Source organism: Antennarius striatus, chromosome 1 (assembly GCF_040054535.1).
Source record: "Antennarius striatus isolate MH-2024 chromosome 1, ASM4005453v1, whole genome shotgun sequence".
Taxonomy (NCBI): Eukaryota; Metazoa; Chordata; class Actinopteri; order Lophiiformes; family Antennariidae; genus Antennarius; species Antennarius striatus.
The window spans coordinates 29,279,875-29,297,324 of record NC_090776.1 but is presented as its reverse complement, the minus strand read 5'-3'; the positions used below and the strand labels follow the sequence as shown (position 1 = coordinate 29,297,324).

At 41.8% G+C, this 17,450-nt stretch overlaps 1 protein-coding gene across 1 annotated transcript in view; it reads left to right on the top strand.

Moving 5' to 3' along the window:
• The window catches only part of tln2a (talin 2a), a 67,907-nt gene extending 52,930 nt beyond the window's left edge, over positions 1–14,977 (top strand). Inside the window, exons 35-58 of the mRNA XM_068335008.1 lie at positions 101–223; positions 333–476; positions 705–866; positions 1,017–1,157; positions 1,286–1,467; positions 2,106–2,238; positions 3,137–3,238; positions 3,476–3,646; positions 3,739–3,885; positions 4,940–5,041; positions 5,233–5,352; positions 5,878–6,024; positions 6,492–6,658; positions 7,423–7,606; positions 7,710–7,835; positions 8,399–8,515; positions 8,639–8,824; positions 8,914–9,021; positions 9,116–9,221; positions 9,861–9,985; positions 11,325–11,513; positions 11,648–11,830; positions 11,956–12,081; positions 12,451–14,977. Coding sequence (XP_068191109.1) covers positions 101–223; positions 333–476; positions 705–866; positions 1,017–1,157; positions 1,286–1,467; positions 2,106–2,238; positions 3,137–3,238; positions 3,476–3,646; positions 3,739–3,885; positions 4,940–5,041; positions 5,233–5,352; positions 5,878–6,024; positions 6,492–6,658; positions 7,423–7,606; positions 7,710–7,835; positions 8,399–8,515; positions 8,639–8,824; positions 8,914–9,021; positions 9,116–9,221; positions 9,861–9,985; positions 11,325–11,513; positions 11,648–11,830; positions 11,956–12,081; positions 12,451–12,579 — 3,420 coding nt within the window. The 3' untranslated portion in view covers positions 12,580–14,977. The remainder of the gene's footprint in view (positions 1–100; positions 224–332; positions 477–704; positions 867–1,016; positions 1,158–1,285; positions 1,468–2,105; positions 2,239–3,136; positions 3,239–3,475; positions 3,647–3,738; positions 3,886–4,939; positions 5,042–5,232; positions 5,353–5,877; positions 6,025–6,491; positions 6,659–7,422; positions 7,607–7,709; positions 7,836–8,398; positions 8,516–8,638; positions 8,825–8,913; positions 9,022–9,115; positions 9,222–9,860; positions 9,986–11,324; positions 11,514–11,647; positions 11,831–11,955; positions 12,082–12,450) is intronic.
• Positions 14,978–17,450: the final 2,473 nt, after the last annotated feature.

Sequence of the window (17,450 nt, the reverse complement as noted above, 5' to 3'; positions counted from 1 at the left end):
TCAGCCATCTAAGCTCCCTACATGCACAGAGCTTATCATTCTAAGTAGTCCTCTCGTCTTCTGGTTTTGGTCTTCTGGTTTTGTCCTACGCTCCATGCAGGTCCTGGGAGAGTCCATGGCTGGGATTTCCCAGAACTGCAAGAATGGAGATGTGACTGCATTTGGAGACTGCGTTGGCTCAGCCTCAAAAGCCTTATGTGGCCTCACTGAAGCTGCAGGACAGGTACTGAATGTAGAGAGGAATACGTCTGTGAATACAGCAGCTGTAAAATCAGTCATTTGTCTTATTGTTGCTGATGACCTGAGGGGTTTGGGGGTTTTTTCTCCTTCAGTCCTCCTACCTGGTTGGCGTGTCTGATCCTAACAGTCAGGCAGGGCACCAGGGCTTGGTTGACCCAATTCACTTTGCCAAAGCCAACCAGGCAATCCAGATGGCCTGTCAGAATCTGGTAGACCCTGACAGTAGTCCCTCCCAGGTACACGCTGCTTGAACTGTGTTCATATATCTATGTACTCATTTGAAGAAAAGCTGTCAGTCTGATTAAGAATGTAAGAAGTTTGGTGTTAGCAGCGTGACCAAAAATCTTTAAGATGTCACAGTAAGATTTTGACATTAGGCTGGAGTTTTGCATGAACATTTATGAATTGTCCCACACTGATAAATCTGTGTCTAATTTTAAAGTTTTCTTTCCACAATTGAAAAGGTGCTCTCTGCAGCCACCATTGTTGCAAAACACACCTCAGCACTGTGCAACGCCTGCCGACTGGCTTCCTCTAGGACCACCAACCCAGTTGCCAAGAGGCACTTTGTCCAGTCAGCCAAAGAGGTGGCCAACAGCACCGCCAACTTGGTCAAAACCATAAAGGTAGAGTTTCATTCACAGCTTGCCCTTTATCACACACTCATGTGTGTCGTCGTCGTCGTCGTCGTCGTCGTCGAGCGTCCGCCTGTGATTTGTTCCATGTCTGACTGGAGTTGATCACAGTTAATTTTCACCATTCTCTCTCCCTTTCAGACTTTAGATGGAGATTTCTCAGAGGAGAACAGGAACAGGTGTCGAGTTGCCACAGCGCCGCTAATTGAGGCTGTGGAAAACCTGACGACGTTCGCTTCCAACCCAGAGTTTGCCAGCGTCCCAGCTCAAATCAGCAGAGAGGTACGGCCATGTGCTCTTCAGGGTTTGCAGATATATGGATCTCAGAAGTGTTATAGCACATAGATGAAAGCAGGAGCTTATAACCTATACATCATTTCTGCAGTCTTGCTGCTTTTGTTTTTCTGTAGGGCTTCGCAGCACAGGAGCCAATTCTCAATTCGGCTTGCTCCATGCTTGACAGCTCCACCCACTTGCTGAAGACTGCACGCTCATTGGTTATCAACCCCAAAGACCCACCCACCTGGTCTGTTCTGGCTGGCCACTCCCGCACTGTGTCCGATTCCATCAAGAGTCTGATAACAGCCATCCGGTGAGAAAAGAACGAAGTTCAGATTTACATAGAGTTTTGCTTTTTTTTTTCAGTAGTTTGTGTTGGGTGGAGAAATGAATGTCATTTTTTTTCTCTATATGATAAATGTGAAACATGTTAGGCTTTGGCCACCTATCAGTCCCTCTAAACTTTTTATCATTATGAGGTTTCCATGCAACCAACATTTTCAAGAGTAATTTCCCAGAACATCAACATGTTCATTTGATTTTTACATCAAATGGAACATTTTTGGCACATATTTCACATGCTCTTTGCAGGGACTCTAAAGGTGTGCATTTCATGGACCTATTTGCATATTCTTACACTTATAGATTTATTTGAGTGTCATGATCACATCTGTTTGCTCACATTCACCAATAGGTGGTATTATCTTTTTTTATGGAATCTTCTTCAAGTATTTTTATGTTTCTGAGTAGCCAAGGACAGATAACTGACAGTGTTCATCCACCCGCCCTTAACAGGGGCCAGACTGAACAAAATAGAGCCTGTAGAAAAACATAAAGTACATCTTCTCTCTCTCTTCCTGTCACATCATCCTTTCAATGTGACTCTCATTTCTGTTTCCAACCATTTTATTGGTGTGTTTTTCTTCTTTTCCTGTTCCCATTTATTCTCAGGGACAAGGCCCCAGGCCAGCGGGAGTGTGACTCCTCCATTGATAACATCAACAAATATATCCGGGACATTGAGCAGGCCTCTCTAGCAGCAGTCAGCCAGAACTTACCCAGCAGGGACGACATCTCACTGGAAGTAAGCAACCATCAGAAAACAGTGGAACTGTCCCCAGACGACCACCTGGATCTTTCTGTGCTTTTTCCTGTTTTTCTGGTTATTTATCTTCTTTGCTCACTTTCTTTCTGTGTTTTCTTCTCTTAGTTCTATTGTCAGAGTTTCAACTCTCTCTCATCCTTTTTGTCACTCACATAAGTCACAGATCTATTTTTTGTGCGTTCAGTGAGAATGTTCCCTAAAATAATATTTTGTTAATACCTCTAAAAACCGACCTGCAGCAAAATTTGAATCCTGCTGGATCCTTATGCCTCTGACCCGTTCATTAATGTAATGACACTTGCTCACATACTGCACAATGTGCTTTTCTTTTTTATTGCCAATGGTGTTTTTTTATTGCACTGCATCAATTTATTGAGATCAAATCAGCCATAGATGCTCTTTTTTATTATTTTATTATTTCATCAGTAATTACTTCTTTTTTTTAAAAAATAGAGATTTTGGAAAATAAAAAAAAAAAAGCAAAATATTCATTCTGATAATTTATGGAGGAGGGAAGGAGGGAGGAGGGATGAGACAATGTTTTTTTTTCTTTTGACAAATTTTTATGTCACATTTTCTCAAGGGCTTCTCAGATGCTTGACTGCAATTTTTACCAAAACTAACATTTTAGTGCAGTTTTTTTTAATCTTTCACTGAACTATTCACCGCTGACAGATATTGGTACATATTTTATTGCAGAACTGGTCACAGACCAGTGTATGGTGACTCATCTGTGTTTAAAAAACCACATATTAGCAGACTGGCTTCTCTGCCTTGTGCTTCTTACCTGCTTCCGTCTGACCCATTAAAGTTGCTTATGTCTGTCTGCCATGAAAAGCGAGATAAAAGTAAACGCCTTTTTATTTCCCATCTCCAGGCACTACAAGACCAGCTGACATCCACTGTGCAGGAAATTGGGCATTTAATTGATCCTGTTTCCACTGCTGCCAGAGGTGAAGCGTCCCAATTAGGACACAAGGTATTTAGGCCAGGGAGTTAACTACTATAGTTTAATACTGATACCTTTATCAGTGGCAGTGCTAATACACATTCCCACTCTTTCAGAATGGGCCATTAGGAATAAATTAGTAATTTGATAATTATCACAGGAGGATCACCCTGTCTTCTTCTCCTTTTAAAATATAGCTTTTACTGTAGTAGAGAAATTAAGGAAGTCTTAGGGGACCCATTAAACTCCTCAAACTCCTTTTCTCAGGTGACCCAGTTGGCCGGTTACTTTGAACCGCTCATCGTGGCTTCTGTGGGGGTAGCGTCCAAGCTAAAGGACCACCAGCAACAGATGACTTTCCTGGACCAAACTAAGACTTTGGCTGAATCCGCGCTGCAGATGCTGTACGCTGCCAAGGAGGGTGGAGGAAACCCAAAGGTTTCTCATGTCCTATTCTCTTTCATAGTTGACTGCTCCGCCACTGGAAACAATACCAGTGCTTATTCAGCGTGCGTGCGTGTGTCACACAGGCCTCTCATACCCATGATGCCATAGCAGAGGCAGCCCAGCTCATGAAGGAGGCCGTTGATGACATTATGGTGACGCTGAATGAGGCTGCCAGTGAAGTGGGAATGGTGGGAGGAATGGTGGAGGCTATAGCAGAGGCCATGGCCAAGGTGAGTGCTGCTGACTGGAAGGTTTACAGAAAATAGAATAACCTTGACTGACATCTTGATTTAAACCTGAGCACCTCTAATGTTCAGTGAAAAGGTCCGTTTGTATAAATCACCTGCCAGCAAAGCAACACTGACTCTCAACAACGAGACCTGAAGCCAGTTTTAAACCTGCAGACTGTCGCTCCGATTAAAAGTCAAACTGTTGGCGAGTTCATGAGACGTGAAGAAAGAAAAAGCGTTTTATCTCAACTACAGGCAGAGTGGCATCAACTAATTACATCCTTCCTCACCTTCAGAGAGAAACGTCTCGGGGGGGGGGGGGGGGGGACAGGTTTAGGTCACCAGAAGACCGGGATCATCTCTACTCTGCTCGGTCTGCATGAATAATTCCTGAAAGAGCTTCAGTCTGGGACTCCATGATGAGCGTGCATGTGTGTGTGTGTGTGTGTGTGTGTGTGTGTGTGTGTGTGTGTGTGTGAGAAAGAGAGAGAGATTGTCAGTAGTCGATTAAAAGGAGATAATCCTCTTAGATAATCCACTGACACAACGGTCAGTCTGTGCTGGGGTCTCAGATGAGGTGATTTCAAGGGTTTTGACTTCTAGTCATGTCCAGAGGCGATATTCCACTAAATCTGGTAGTTGTGGATTCCTTCTTGTACCAGTGTGCTGCTCTTTGTCTCGTCTCTGCAGCATCGTCACCACCCTCAGGTGTGTTTTCTAATTTAGCCGGATTTTAGAAACATAACGTGCTCTCCGTGCCGCAATTTGGTGATGGAGTATTTTTAAGCCAATGCAAATTTTCAAGCTTTAATTGCAAAGTGAATCCTGTGGATAATTAATTGAATATGAAATTGCATTAACTTTGGTTTGCAGATGAACTGATGGAAGAATTAATATAATTGAAGGGTGCATTAGATCCAACACGCACTGCAGCTGGGATTAAAGAGCTTGAATGAGTGATTGCCGTCGTGTTTGAAGGATCTTTACGAGAGACGACCCGATCCGACCCGATCCGACCCATTCATTTGCAGTGCTGTACGTGTGTCTTCCTCAGCTGGACGAAGGAACGCCGCCCGAACCCGAGGGCTCATTTGTGGATTACCAGACCAGTATGGTGAAATACTCCAAGGCGATCGCTGTCACTGCTCAGGAAATGGTGAGCCCTCAGAATGCTTTCTCTATTCTTACAATATCATTATGAGTTGTGTATAATTATCATTCGTAGAACAATTGATACTAGTAATGATAATCAAGAAAAAAAACCTAATAAAACCAACCTGTTAACAATTACAGTGAGGTTTATCATATGACACAATTTTCCTCCTATAAACACCCCCCCCCCCCCAGATGACCAAATCGGTGACGTCTCCAGACGAGCTGGGAGCCCTGGCGTCTCAGGTGACCGTGGACTACAGCCAGCTGGCTGTTCAGGGGCGACTGGCCGCTCACACGGCCGAGCCAGAAGAGGTGAGGAAGGCATGGGTGTAAGCCAAAGACGGACAGGGGTGGGGGGCACATTTATCTTTTTAACACTCACGTCTGAAGGCATGTGAAGAATGGTGTACAATACACATGGAACCTGTCATGGTTCAAATGAGACATTACCAGAGTAATTTTGTTTTTATCTGAAGTGTTTTATTACTCAGCATTATGACCATGTGGACTGATGTTTTATATTATCTCCAGACAAGTTAATTAAAGCTCAATGTTTTAGCTGTACTGTGATTGTTGCTGCAGTTATGAATATGTGTGCGCACGCTTAACCACCTGGTTGTGTTTTAACGCTGCATGCACTTTGTTCTACAGGATGTGCTAAAGGTTTTAGCAGCTGCCTGTTTCACATAGAGATGAGCATCAGAGTAGTTTAAGAGGCTTTCCACTGCCTAAGTAGTGTTGGCTTTACTTAAACTTGAACCATAGTTTAAGTTTAACATGAGAGCTGAAAACCCTGGACTATTAACTCAGTAAATTTGTATTTTCTTGTCTTTTTAGATTGGTTTCCAGATTAAAAGTCGTGTGCAGGAGCTGGGACACGGCTGCATCTTCCTCATCCAGAAGGCTGGAGCTCTGCAGATAACTCCGTCTGACGGCTTCACCAAACGGGAGCTGATTGAATGTGCCCGTGCCGTTACAGAGAAGGTTTCACGCTCTGTTATACATTTACCTTTTTTTTTTTTTTAAATAAAAAATTAAATCAACAATTTATGGATATGCGCTGACATGACATATTTCCTTTTATGATTTTAAATGTTTTAACTTAAATTAGGTACCCAACTTGAGCTTTTTTCACAGTATTTAAACCTCTTGCACATTATATTTATGGTTATCAGATGCATGTATAAAAGTAGGCACGGGGGTGTTCATTGTGATCCAAAGCAGGTGCAGGTGTGTTAAACTCTTCTTTAACTGTAACATTAATAAAACAGTAGTGCTTCTTTATATTCTAAACTAATTGAAAATACATGTTGACTGTGTCCTGAATTATCTTAATAAATAGAATACATTAATCCAGTCATTTTTCAAACGCTTAGGCCGTCTGCCTAAGGTTAATCACCCCTCCATCCTCACCTGTATAATAACAGTGTGATGTCTTTGTGTGTTATCAGGTGTCCTTGGTTCTCTCAGCCCTCCAGGCAGGAAACAAGGGCACTCAGGCCTGCATCACAGCGGCCAGCGCGGTGTCCGGCATCATCGCTGATCTGGACACCACCATCATGTTTGCCTCTGCCGGCACACTCAATGCAGAATATGACGAGTCGTTTGCCGACCACAGGTTAGGGCTGGAGATGTGCCTGATTGTGTGCATATAAACACATTCTTTGTCTGTGAGACGCTGCCAAGTCTGTAAGTGTAGAGGTGTGATCTAAAATCTGCCCTCCGGTTATCTTTCTTCTGTATCTGACAGAGTGACATATTAGCTGGTGAAAGAGGGGCAGGAAACGCTAAGTTAGAAACTACAAATTACCCCCGGGGGTTTGAGACGTGAGGCGGTGTCACACATTCTAGGTTTTGCTCTGAGACTAAAGTCTGCTCTCTAAGGCAAGAAAGGCAAAAAAGATTGTAGAATTCTGGACTGAATTTGATTTTATTTTGTGAAATCTGACATTGATACACAAATGACCAGCAAACATCGTCATCCTCTGTTTCATTTATTACAAGGTATTTGTGAGGGTTATTTTAAAATGATCGAAATTGAAAGGGATACAAGACCAGACAAATATGATACACTCAACCCTTTTAGGTAATTATTATTGATCTGTGGATGATATATACACTGAAGAATCATGAAAGCAAAATATAGAGAGTCGGAATCACTTTTTAGCTCTATATACAGTACATGTGTGACTCCAAACCCTTAAAAATGGAGGGAAAATGCAACAGCTTCTGACAATTTCTTGATTTTTCTGTCCTCCTGGGGTTCCTACCGGAATTTATATGCAGCTGTATTTCAGCATAGCAGAGATGTGTGTAACATATTGATTATTTTGCTGCCAACACTGAGACCTCATTCTCTCTCTCTCTCTCTCTCTCTCACAGGGAAAACATTTTAAAGACAGCCAAAGCTTTGGTTGAGGACACAAAGATGCTGGTATCCGGAGCAGCTTCCGGTCAGGATAAGTTGTCTCAGGCGGCTCAGTCTTCTGCCAAAACCATCACCCAGCTCACAGATGTGGTCAAACTGGGAGCTGCCAGTATTGGCTCCGATGACCCAGAGACACAGGTTCTTTTTTTAAAATCTCTCCATATTATTCCAAAACAACCCCCTCATCTCTCCCTGAGGGGGACTTGCAATAAATTGGTCATTCTGTCTGCATCTTCTTAAGGTGGTTCTGATAAATGCTGTCAAAGATGTAGCCAAGGCGCTGGCTGAGCTCATCAGCGCCACCAAGTGTGCATCAGGCAAGGCAGCGGATGATCCATCGATGTACCAGCTGAAGAGCGCTGCCAAGGTGAGGGGGTCAGGGGATCTGCTGGTTTTGTGTTTTAATACAATTAAATAAGGGGTTCTTAATGTTTCAGATTTAGAAATCTGAAAAGTGTTCTTTATATGTTTCTCATAATAAACCCAAACAGGCACATTACATTAGTTTACTTTGCTAGGGAAACATTTCTCCCCTCCTTTCCACGTTAATTATTTTCCTTTGCAACTCGAATCAGAAATATTTTTATTCTATTTCATTTAGAACACACGTGTTGTCCTCAGTACTATATGTTTCACACATCATCCAGAAGTGTTAGCTGCAAAGATGGTTCTAAGATTAGCTAAATCTCTGGCACCAACACAGCCCTCACAGCTCATTATCACCTTGATCTGTGGTTTTTCTTTTGTTATGTTAAATGTCACATTCAGAGTCTTAAGCAGGTCCATGCATCACAGCATTTAGGATATGAAAAAACCAGAAACCTCTCCAGAGGTGCTGTACGCCCCCTGTCGTTCTGTTTGAGCCATTACACCCTTGTAGTCCTTGTATTAATGACTGTGACTGTTTTCGTGTTGGTGTTTGTCTGTCAGGTGATGGTGACCAACGTTACATCTCTTCTGAAGACGGTTAAGGCTGTAGAGGACGAGGCCACCAGGGGCACCAGAGCGCTGGAGGCCACGATCGAATGCATCAAACAGGAGTTATCGGTGAGCTGTGGGTGGAGGGCCAGAGCACGGATGGATGCAGGACGGCTCTAAAGCCCAAACACAAAGACTTTTACTGTTTCTTTATAAGCTCTCAGATGACCCCCCCACCCCCTTCATCTCCAGGTATTTCAAGCCAAAGATCCTCCGAACAAGACGACCACTCCTGAGGAGTTCATTCGCATGACGAAGGGCATAACCATTGCAACTGCAAAAGCAGTGGCTGCTGGGAACTCTGCCCGGCAGGAGGACATCATCCACACGGCCAACCTGAGCCGCAAGGCTATTTCAGACATGCTCACCACCTGCAAGGTTTGTTCACAGATAAATAAGACTCATGGATGTTATATTTATACAGCTAATGAGGGGAGTCTGACATTTCTCTTCAACCTGCATTTCAGCAAGCAGCCCATCACCCAGAGGTCAGCGAAGAGGTGAGGACCAGAGCGCTGACCTATGGATCGGAGTGTACAACTGGATACATCGACCTGCTGGAACAAGTACTACTGGTAGGTTGGACGTTGGTCCATGGAAAGGTATTTTCTATTTTTTAATTTCTTTTTTTATTCCTTGTTTTTAATTCACTCATGACTGTGTGTGCAGCTCCTGCAGAGGCCCACTGGAGAGCAGAAGCAGCAGTTGGCAGCTTGCTCCAAACGAGTGGCCGGAGCTGTCACCGAGCTCATCCAGAGTGCAGAGGCCATGAAAGGTAAAGTCTCCCACACGCCTCATGGGATTTACAGCGTCACATGGGATGTACGCAGTAAGCGTTATCTGCCATCTATCTGCTAATGAAGCCTCCAAAAGCTGTCATTGTTTATAGTCCCCAGTAGGACGTGACTCCATTTCTAGCAACACAGAACTGGACGTTTAAGCAAACTTTTGATAATATACCTGTCCTCCTTTTTTTTTTTTTTTTTTTGCAACAGATGGAGGTAAGTTAGTAAAGCTTTCTGTACTGTTGTTTCGCCTTTTGTGAGCTGAACACTTTCTCTCCTCAGCCTAACATGGATTCATTTAATCTAATCTTCAAGTTCAGCTGCTCACCGGCTTCTGAAGTGTGCCGAGTCAGCTTTTTCCATCATGCTTTTGTTTTACGTGTCATCTTTAGAAATCACTCCCATCTTCATCGCAGTGAATGCCACTTTCTGGTATCATCAGCCATGCATGGGATGCATTGGGTTTTCTTTTGGTTTTTTTTCTCCTTCTGCGTGATCACAGTGTTGTTGTTGTGGAGCATGTTTTTTGTTTTGTTTTTTGCTTTTAAATATTTATGTGTTGCTGTTTTTTAATCATTCTTTTGGTTTTAAACTTTAAACTTACTGGCCTGTATGTCTGACTGTCTCAGGTTCTGAGTGGGTCGACCCCGAGGATCCAACAGTGATTGCAGAAACAGAACTACTTGGAGCAGCTGCATCCATTGAAGCTGCAGCTAAGAAGCTGGAGCAACTTAAACCCCGAGCCAAGCCCAAGGTGAGCGACTGCACACAAATACCTCAAAATGACTGGGGGGGGGGGGTGTTACACATATTAATTATTGTTTTAATTTTGGATAATTTCACCTCTTTGAGACACATCATGACTTAAAGTAAGAATCCTGTGGCAAAGAGGTTCCTGCAAACTTTTAAAAATAGAATCTTCATTTTAAAAATAACCAATAACTTCTGCTGTAAAAAAAAAACAACTTTTTATTTAGTGCAGTATTTTCCTCTGAAAAAATAATAAAAGTGTAAGGGGGCTAAGAAAAGTCAAGAACCTCAAACTGCGTTTACGTCGATACTCTTGATTATTTACATCTTGTTTTCTTGTCTTTCGTGGATCAAAATCAAAAATGAGCATTTCATTTTCAAAAAATGAAATGCTTAATTAAATTAAGCGGTTCATCTTTTAATTCCTAGGTTGTAGATTACACTCGGTAGAACATTTTATAATATAACCAATCCTCTGTACTTGTGGGAGATTTTCAGGTTCAACTTTTAAATTTTTAATCCTTTTAGTTCCTTCTTGTGTCGTGCCTCAGCGGGACTCTTCATTTGCTTTCCTCATTGTTCTCTGCATCTACTTTCTGTTGTGTGTTTGCGTGACGTCTCACTTCACAGGGTGTTCTCTGTCTTCTGTCGTCTCTTCGCTGTTTTAACATTCCCATCGCAATTTCTATGACCTCAGTTGGAAATCCACACCTGAACAGTGTGTCTTATATTTAACCCCATAGCAACATTACAGTACACCCTCATGTGGGATTCCCATGCCCATTGAGCTGGTAGACTTAGTTTATACTGCTACCCCCCCCTCACATTATATCCCCTTCTATATATCCCCCTCTATGTCCTCTGGCTCCCAGTTAACCCTTCCCCTCCCTCCCTCCCTGCCCGCCCCCACCAACGGAGGCCTTCTCTGCAGGGCTCTGTCTGATATGTTTGATATATTAGGTTGTTATTCAATCCCAACTATATATCAAACATATTCCTACAGTGTCCCGCTCTGTCTACAGACTTGTGGTGTGATTGTGTTTATGTTTGAATGTGTGTATGCTTGTAGAGGCTGGCTGTGATTGGGTGTCCTCCTTATCTGCTGTTGCAGCTTGTTTGGGTTTTTTTTTTTTTTTTAAAAGATGCTGTTTTCCAGCTACATGAAGCTTTCTTTTTTCCTCTTAATCACCAAGCTTTTCAGTCTTGATGGGGAAAATTTATTCTAACCTAACTTTTTAAAAAATTCCAATTTAAAAATTCTCTTTGAATCCTACTGGTACTGGGAAAAAAAAAGTATTTAGTCTTAACATTCTCTGTGAATGACTGGTCTCTTTCCTTCTCAGCAAGCAGATGAGACACTGAACTTTGAAGAGCAGATCCTTGAGGCAGCCAAGTCCATCGCCGCCGCCACCAGCGCGTTGGTCAAATCAGCCTCAGCTGCCCAGAGAGAGCTGGTGGCCCAGGGCAAAGTGGGCCTCATCCCTGCCAACGCAGTGGACGACGGACAGTGGTCCCAGGGGCTTATCTCCGCAGTAAGTGTGTAGTGAGTAGGGATGCGAGAAAAATGCATGATATAATGCCTGATTATGATGCATGAATTCTCTGAAATATCTACATCTGACATGCTACTTTGCTGCCATGACGTTTAATCGTCTTCCTCTGCCAGGCCCGTATGGTGGCAGCAGCGACCAGCAGCCTGTGTGAAGCCGCCAACGCTTCGGTACAAGGCCATGCAAGTGAGGAGAAGCTCATCTCTTCAGCCAAACAGGTGGCTGCCTCCACCGCCCAGCTACTGGTGGCCTGTAAGGTGAAGGCTGACCAGGACTCTGAAGCCATGAGGAGACTGCAGGTACAGAAAGGAGTTTGCTTCTGTTCTGCTCTACATGACTTGGTTCTGTGTCAACTTTAGCACAAAAGTTTTATTCTGTCTCATGTGGCTATTTGTTGTTCTCGACGCATCTACGCTTCCAATAGATCGCTGGAAACGCAGTAAAGAAGGCGTCAGACAACCTGGTGCGGGCCGCTCAAAAAGCAGCGTTTGACAAAGCAGACGATGACAACGTGGTGGTCAAGAACAAGTTTGTGGGTGGAATAGCGCAGGTGAGAATGATGAACAGCATCGAACACCAGGATTCGCCTCCATTATCAGGTCTAATTTTGATGAAATAGAACTCCCAATCCTGTTTAGCTACCATCTAAACCTGTACATTCACAGCTGTTGAAAAAACGTCGCTGCAAGGACTTTATTATTCAAGCAATTATTCTCAGGCTAGCAAATGTACAGAAATAGTCCAACTATAAAGGAAATATTAATGGATGGTAAAAAATATATAAATAATTTATGAGCATTTACTCAAAGATGTACAACTTTGAACAAAAGCATTCTTTTTGAAAACTGCCCTTTAGCCGCTCCCTACAAATATCATTGATTCACTAAATATAATTTAATTATTCGATTGTTTTGTCCAGATCATCGCAGCCCAAGAGGAAATGTTGAGGAAGGAAAGAGAACTGGAAGAAGCCAGGAAGAAACTTGCTCAGATCAGACAGCAGCAGTACAAGTTCCTGCCCAGCGAACTGCGAGAGGACAACAACTAGCCATTCAGACAGACACATTACGTCTCCGTGAGCATCACGAAGGACACCTGTGTGTTAATGAGTCACTGTGTGTCCTTTACAATGGCGCAGGCGAACAACTATATGGCTACAGCGCCTTCAGATGTGTTGTGACTGACTTAAAGCAGTAAGGTCAGCAGAAAACAGCTGAGGTCACATGACAACGATCGTCAGTATGTTGTAAATACTTCTGTATGAAGTGACTGCCTCCTGAAAACAACTCGATCGTATTGATTCGACTGAAAAACGGCTCTTTTGTCCTCACGAGTAAAGCATAGCTACTTTTATTCCAGCAATCGGAACCAGAATGTGATGTGCTTTTTGGCGAATCATTCAGCATACACTCTTATGTTTGTCCATAAGCTACGGTTTCTTTCGTTGTTTTCCAAATTTCTGCTTTGTTTCACATCATTTGAAGGTGAAGAACTGATTGTATAGCAGTTGTCATACAGCTGTTTAGCTGCAGCGTCACAAACACGACTAATATTCTGATATTTGTGTGACTGTTGTCATTTTGCTCCAATTTAGCACCTTAGCATCTGTTTAAATCACACTGCATGTCGTTAATTCATTGGTCAGTTACCCGCTCATGAAAGAAGGGAGAGTCTTTGCATGTTGCTGTACATTGAGACACTTATACAAGTGTCTCTGCTTTCTTTCTCATCATTATTTTGATGCCAGTATTGATTATTTCTATACGGGGAAATGTCTCTTAAGGCTGAAGCAAAACTCAAAAGTAGATTGTTTGACATGATGGACACATAAAGAGCACCCATCCAGTCGTAAAATGTGAATGTCACCACAAACTACCTGACATATTACCATAGGAGGCATATTTATTACAAGTATTTTTAGTAGAGAGGGGTAGAAACATAATATTTACCTTTATTTTTATTTCTTAATTCCTGTTAAGCCCTTCAGTACTCTAGTACAATTTGAAGATTATGCAATAGCCCCGATGGTGCTTGAGGGGGCAGTAGTGATTTACCTTCAACTGTGCAAACGGCCTCCTGTAGGAGATGATAACGTGTTTAATGGTGCGTGAAGGTGTGCAGGTTGATTGCAGGTGTTCTTAATTTGTGTGACAAAAAGCCAAACACTTTTAGACGTCTTCAATCAACTGAATGCTGCACAGTCGCCTCTTTATGCGACGGTTATTATTCCCCTGCAAATTAACTTTTGTCTTTCTTTTTTTTTTCTTCTCCCCAGCAAAACAAAATCTTTGCAAATAATTGATCTTGAGTCACTTCACCTCCAATACTGCAAAATCTTGTGAATAAAATGCATAAAAATTCATGTTAAAGCAAGTGAACTAAAACTAAAGTGACTGCAATGCTAATCACCGGAAATTTTCTTTCATTCTCAGGCTGCTCGATGCAACTTGACTAAATTATACTGCTTGCCACAATCAAGGAATCTTATGTTCATTGAGTTTAGTTGTAGTGTTTCTTACTGAATGGCCTGTGTTTCAATAACTACCTTATATTACAAGAGTAGGTCCTGCTGTGGAAATGCATGGCTTTTTGCTGCAGCTGAATCTCTGTTTATACAGCCACAACCTTTCTTTAGAGGATATAGTGAGTGATTCTAACCTCCACAAACAGTTTAATACTGACCATCACATTAATATTTGTGTGTGCGTGTGTGTGTGTGTGATTCCCACTACCCATCAGCTATGTCTGTAGTGTTGCTATTATTAGTGCCTTAGTCTGTAGCCCATATATTGTCTGGTCTGCTTGAGTGATAGCTTCACCTCAATGTCACTAGAAGGTACTGCACAAGCAAATGTGGGACAGAAGGTTCATGTTGGCGTCCTTTAAAGTGCTTAATCGACTGCATCCCTCTTTAAATGTCTTTAATGCTCTCTGCCACATGTAAGGCCTTTTGGGGATGACAGAAGAACTGTCTGCTAGTCCAAAAAATGTGTTACAGTTTAAAATCTACCATCCGTATATATAAGTATGTATGTTATATATGAACACATTTTTGTACTGCATTCCGTGGGCATGCACCACAGTGCTTCTAACTACAACAGACTGGAGGTTTGGGTTGGTCAACTGCTTTATTGTATGCTATGAAGTCACTGAAATTTTATGGATGTATTTTTTTTCTTGTGCTTTTAAAAAATTCTATGAAACCTAAATGTGATGACATTTCATAACGTTTCGATATCTCTGTCAGCATTAAGATGTTGTGACGCATTTTAATGTGGAGTAAATTGAAGTTTTCTTCTTCTTTTTTTTTTTTTTGTCCTCCCTTATCATAAATAAAATTATGAAGTTCGAACAATAAAGATACGTGACAACCTATGATGGAAAAGATATTTATCTGGCCTCAAAAGTATTTTTTGTATTCACTGAAAATAAAGCATTTCATTGTATTTTTGTGTCAATTTTCCTTTGGTAATCATTTGTGAAGCAAACACAATATGTGTACATTGATTTAATCTTCCCTCATATCCTCATTTTTCTGGCATTTTTTTTATACATGGCACAATTGTGGGTGAAACTGTACAAGACCCCAAAAATGTCACAACTCAAACTTTGACTGTAAGAAGCAACAGAAAAAGACATTTTAGATTGATGAATGTGGCCTTTGAAAGAGTCTACCCTTCACTGATATTTTATCATCCAAATACCCAATATTGCACCCATCAAGCCTTTTAAGTACTGTACACACTATATAGAAATGAGCTGGGACATTTTGTCATTTTGATTTAAAGCACAATATTAATTACATTAATACTTATTTGCAAGAGCAATTTGTTACAACAGAAAGTATTTGCATTCTGAAGCACGAAAGCTGAAACTCAAGTCTCCAAAACTTTGATACAGAGCCCCCCTCTAAAATAAGAAATTAGAACTTTTTGGCTTCTTAAAGGGTCGTACCAGAGCAAATTGAGAAATTGATGCTGTAACATTTTTACAGATGATGTCATGTCTTAAATGTGTCTCAAGGGTGCCTCGGCATTGTTCGGGAGGTGAGCTGACGCCTCCCACTCTCAGCTACAAAATAGCTTCTGAAAGACGTGATCCGAAGGCAGCTCCTACAGCCTTCATACTGGGAAGTGAAATGAACAAAGTCAAATTGTAGCAGGTGGATAGTTTTAAAAAGCAACCAATTTTACTTCCTGTGTCACATCTTCAGACATACTTTGAGCAGCAGCTATGACAGAACACAGAACTACACAAGCTCTAGAGTCCCACTGAATAAAAGGCGAGTGTCTCCTGTATGTGAGTGTTGGGACATGATGGTATTTCTGAGTCAGCACTGAACATGACACTATTCAGAGTCTATGCTACGAACTCAAACGTATGCTAAATTTGTCTGGCACTAAAATTTGGGGCGTCAGAGTCACGGGTGCGCCCATCACCTCTTTTGACTCTGAATACTTTTTTTCTGCCACATTCCACTGAAGTTCATTCTGTAAACTTCAGCAAAATACACTCTTGTACACAAAGTGGTCTAAATCTAATTGGCTCTTGGACACGTTCCAGCATCTACTGAATCTTACTTGTAATAAGAGGCTTTCTCACACAAGCCTGGCTGTGGGGGAGACAACCAGCACCATGGTAAAAGGCAGAGGGCACTGAATTTAATGTGGACAAGCAGCTGATAGAGGACGAATGTAGGTGAGTATTTGTGAGCTTGACTGAGAGTTTGCTCAGTAGCAGCACCAGTATTAGTGCTTCTCCATACTTTCAACATTGAAAATGAAATCCTCCCCATACTCATGCTTTTGTGTGCTCACCCAACAGCTTTAACACATCTGGGAGGAACCTTTCTCACTACAGTTTCAATATACTGTATTTTTACTATTTGAGCTGACAAATGTTGAGTTTCTTAAGAAATTGGCACAAACAGGCAGTTAAATACAGAAGAGACCACTGACTTTGCTGAGTCTCAAAAACAAATAGAGTACCGTTTTTAGAGTTCTTTATTATAATAAACCAGCAATTCACACATAACTTTCAACACGCAATGGTCAAATTATAGAAATCAGTTTTTGAAGATCTTCAAAACACACAAGGATCTTTTATAGACAATTATTTGAAATAAAGATATCACAGGAAATAAGTTTAACACCTAATAAAACACATTCTCCAACATTTATTAAATTGTGGAAATGATCAGCTGAAGGTGGTGTTTACCATGGATATTCATGTGTAATGGTATTAGGAGGAGAATCGCAAGATCACATGTTAGCTCCAAGTAGAAGTATCATAAATAATGTGACTAAATCTTTAATCGTGGCCACGTCTCTCTGGTCACAAAGGTGTGAGGGTGACATGGATGGAAGCATGAGCCGCTCTGATCTCTGGATATGACCGGCATGTTTGACTGGCTACTTGAGAGTGCACTCAACACATGGTGGATGACAACGTAGTGACAGCTGACTGCCTTAAAAAAGCTCCACAGGGAGGACATTATGCCAGACCACCAAAGGGATAGAAAATAGGAGTAAAAATTCCCAGAATAGATAAAATATAAAGTCGAAATTTTTTTCTTCAACTGATCAAACCAAGAAGCAATTGCACAGTTGATCGCTGATGTGATTATTTGAAATAAATAAAAGAATGAAGAGGTTTTGGAGTGATTTCTTCATTCAGACTGCTTCTTGTTTCTGCCTCTTTCCCAATTCCTTTTGCAAAGGCAATGACACAGTAACTCATCTGATGGGACAAAAAACTAAAATACCTTTTCTTAACGACTCAGTGAGGGTGGGAATGGCTGTGGGGGCTTTGGACAGAATCAAGCAGGTGCTCCCTGTGCACCAAGATCCCAACAAAACAGAAATAGGGACAGGGAAGAAAGGCTCGACACAAAAGACTAGAGGTCCCTAATCATGACTA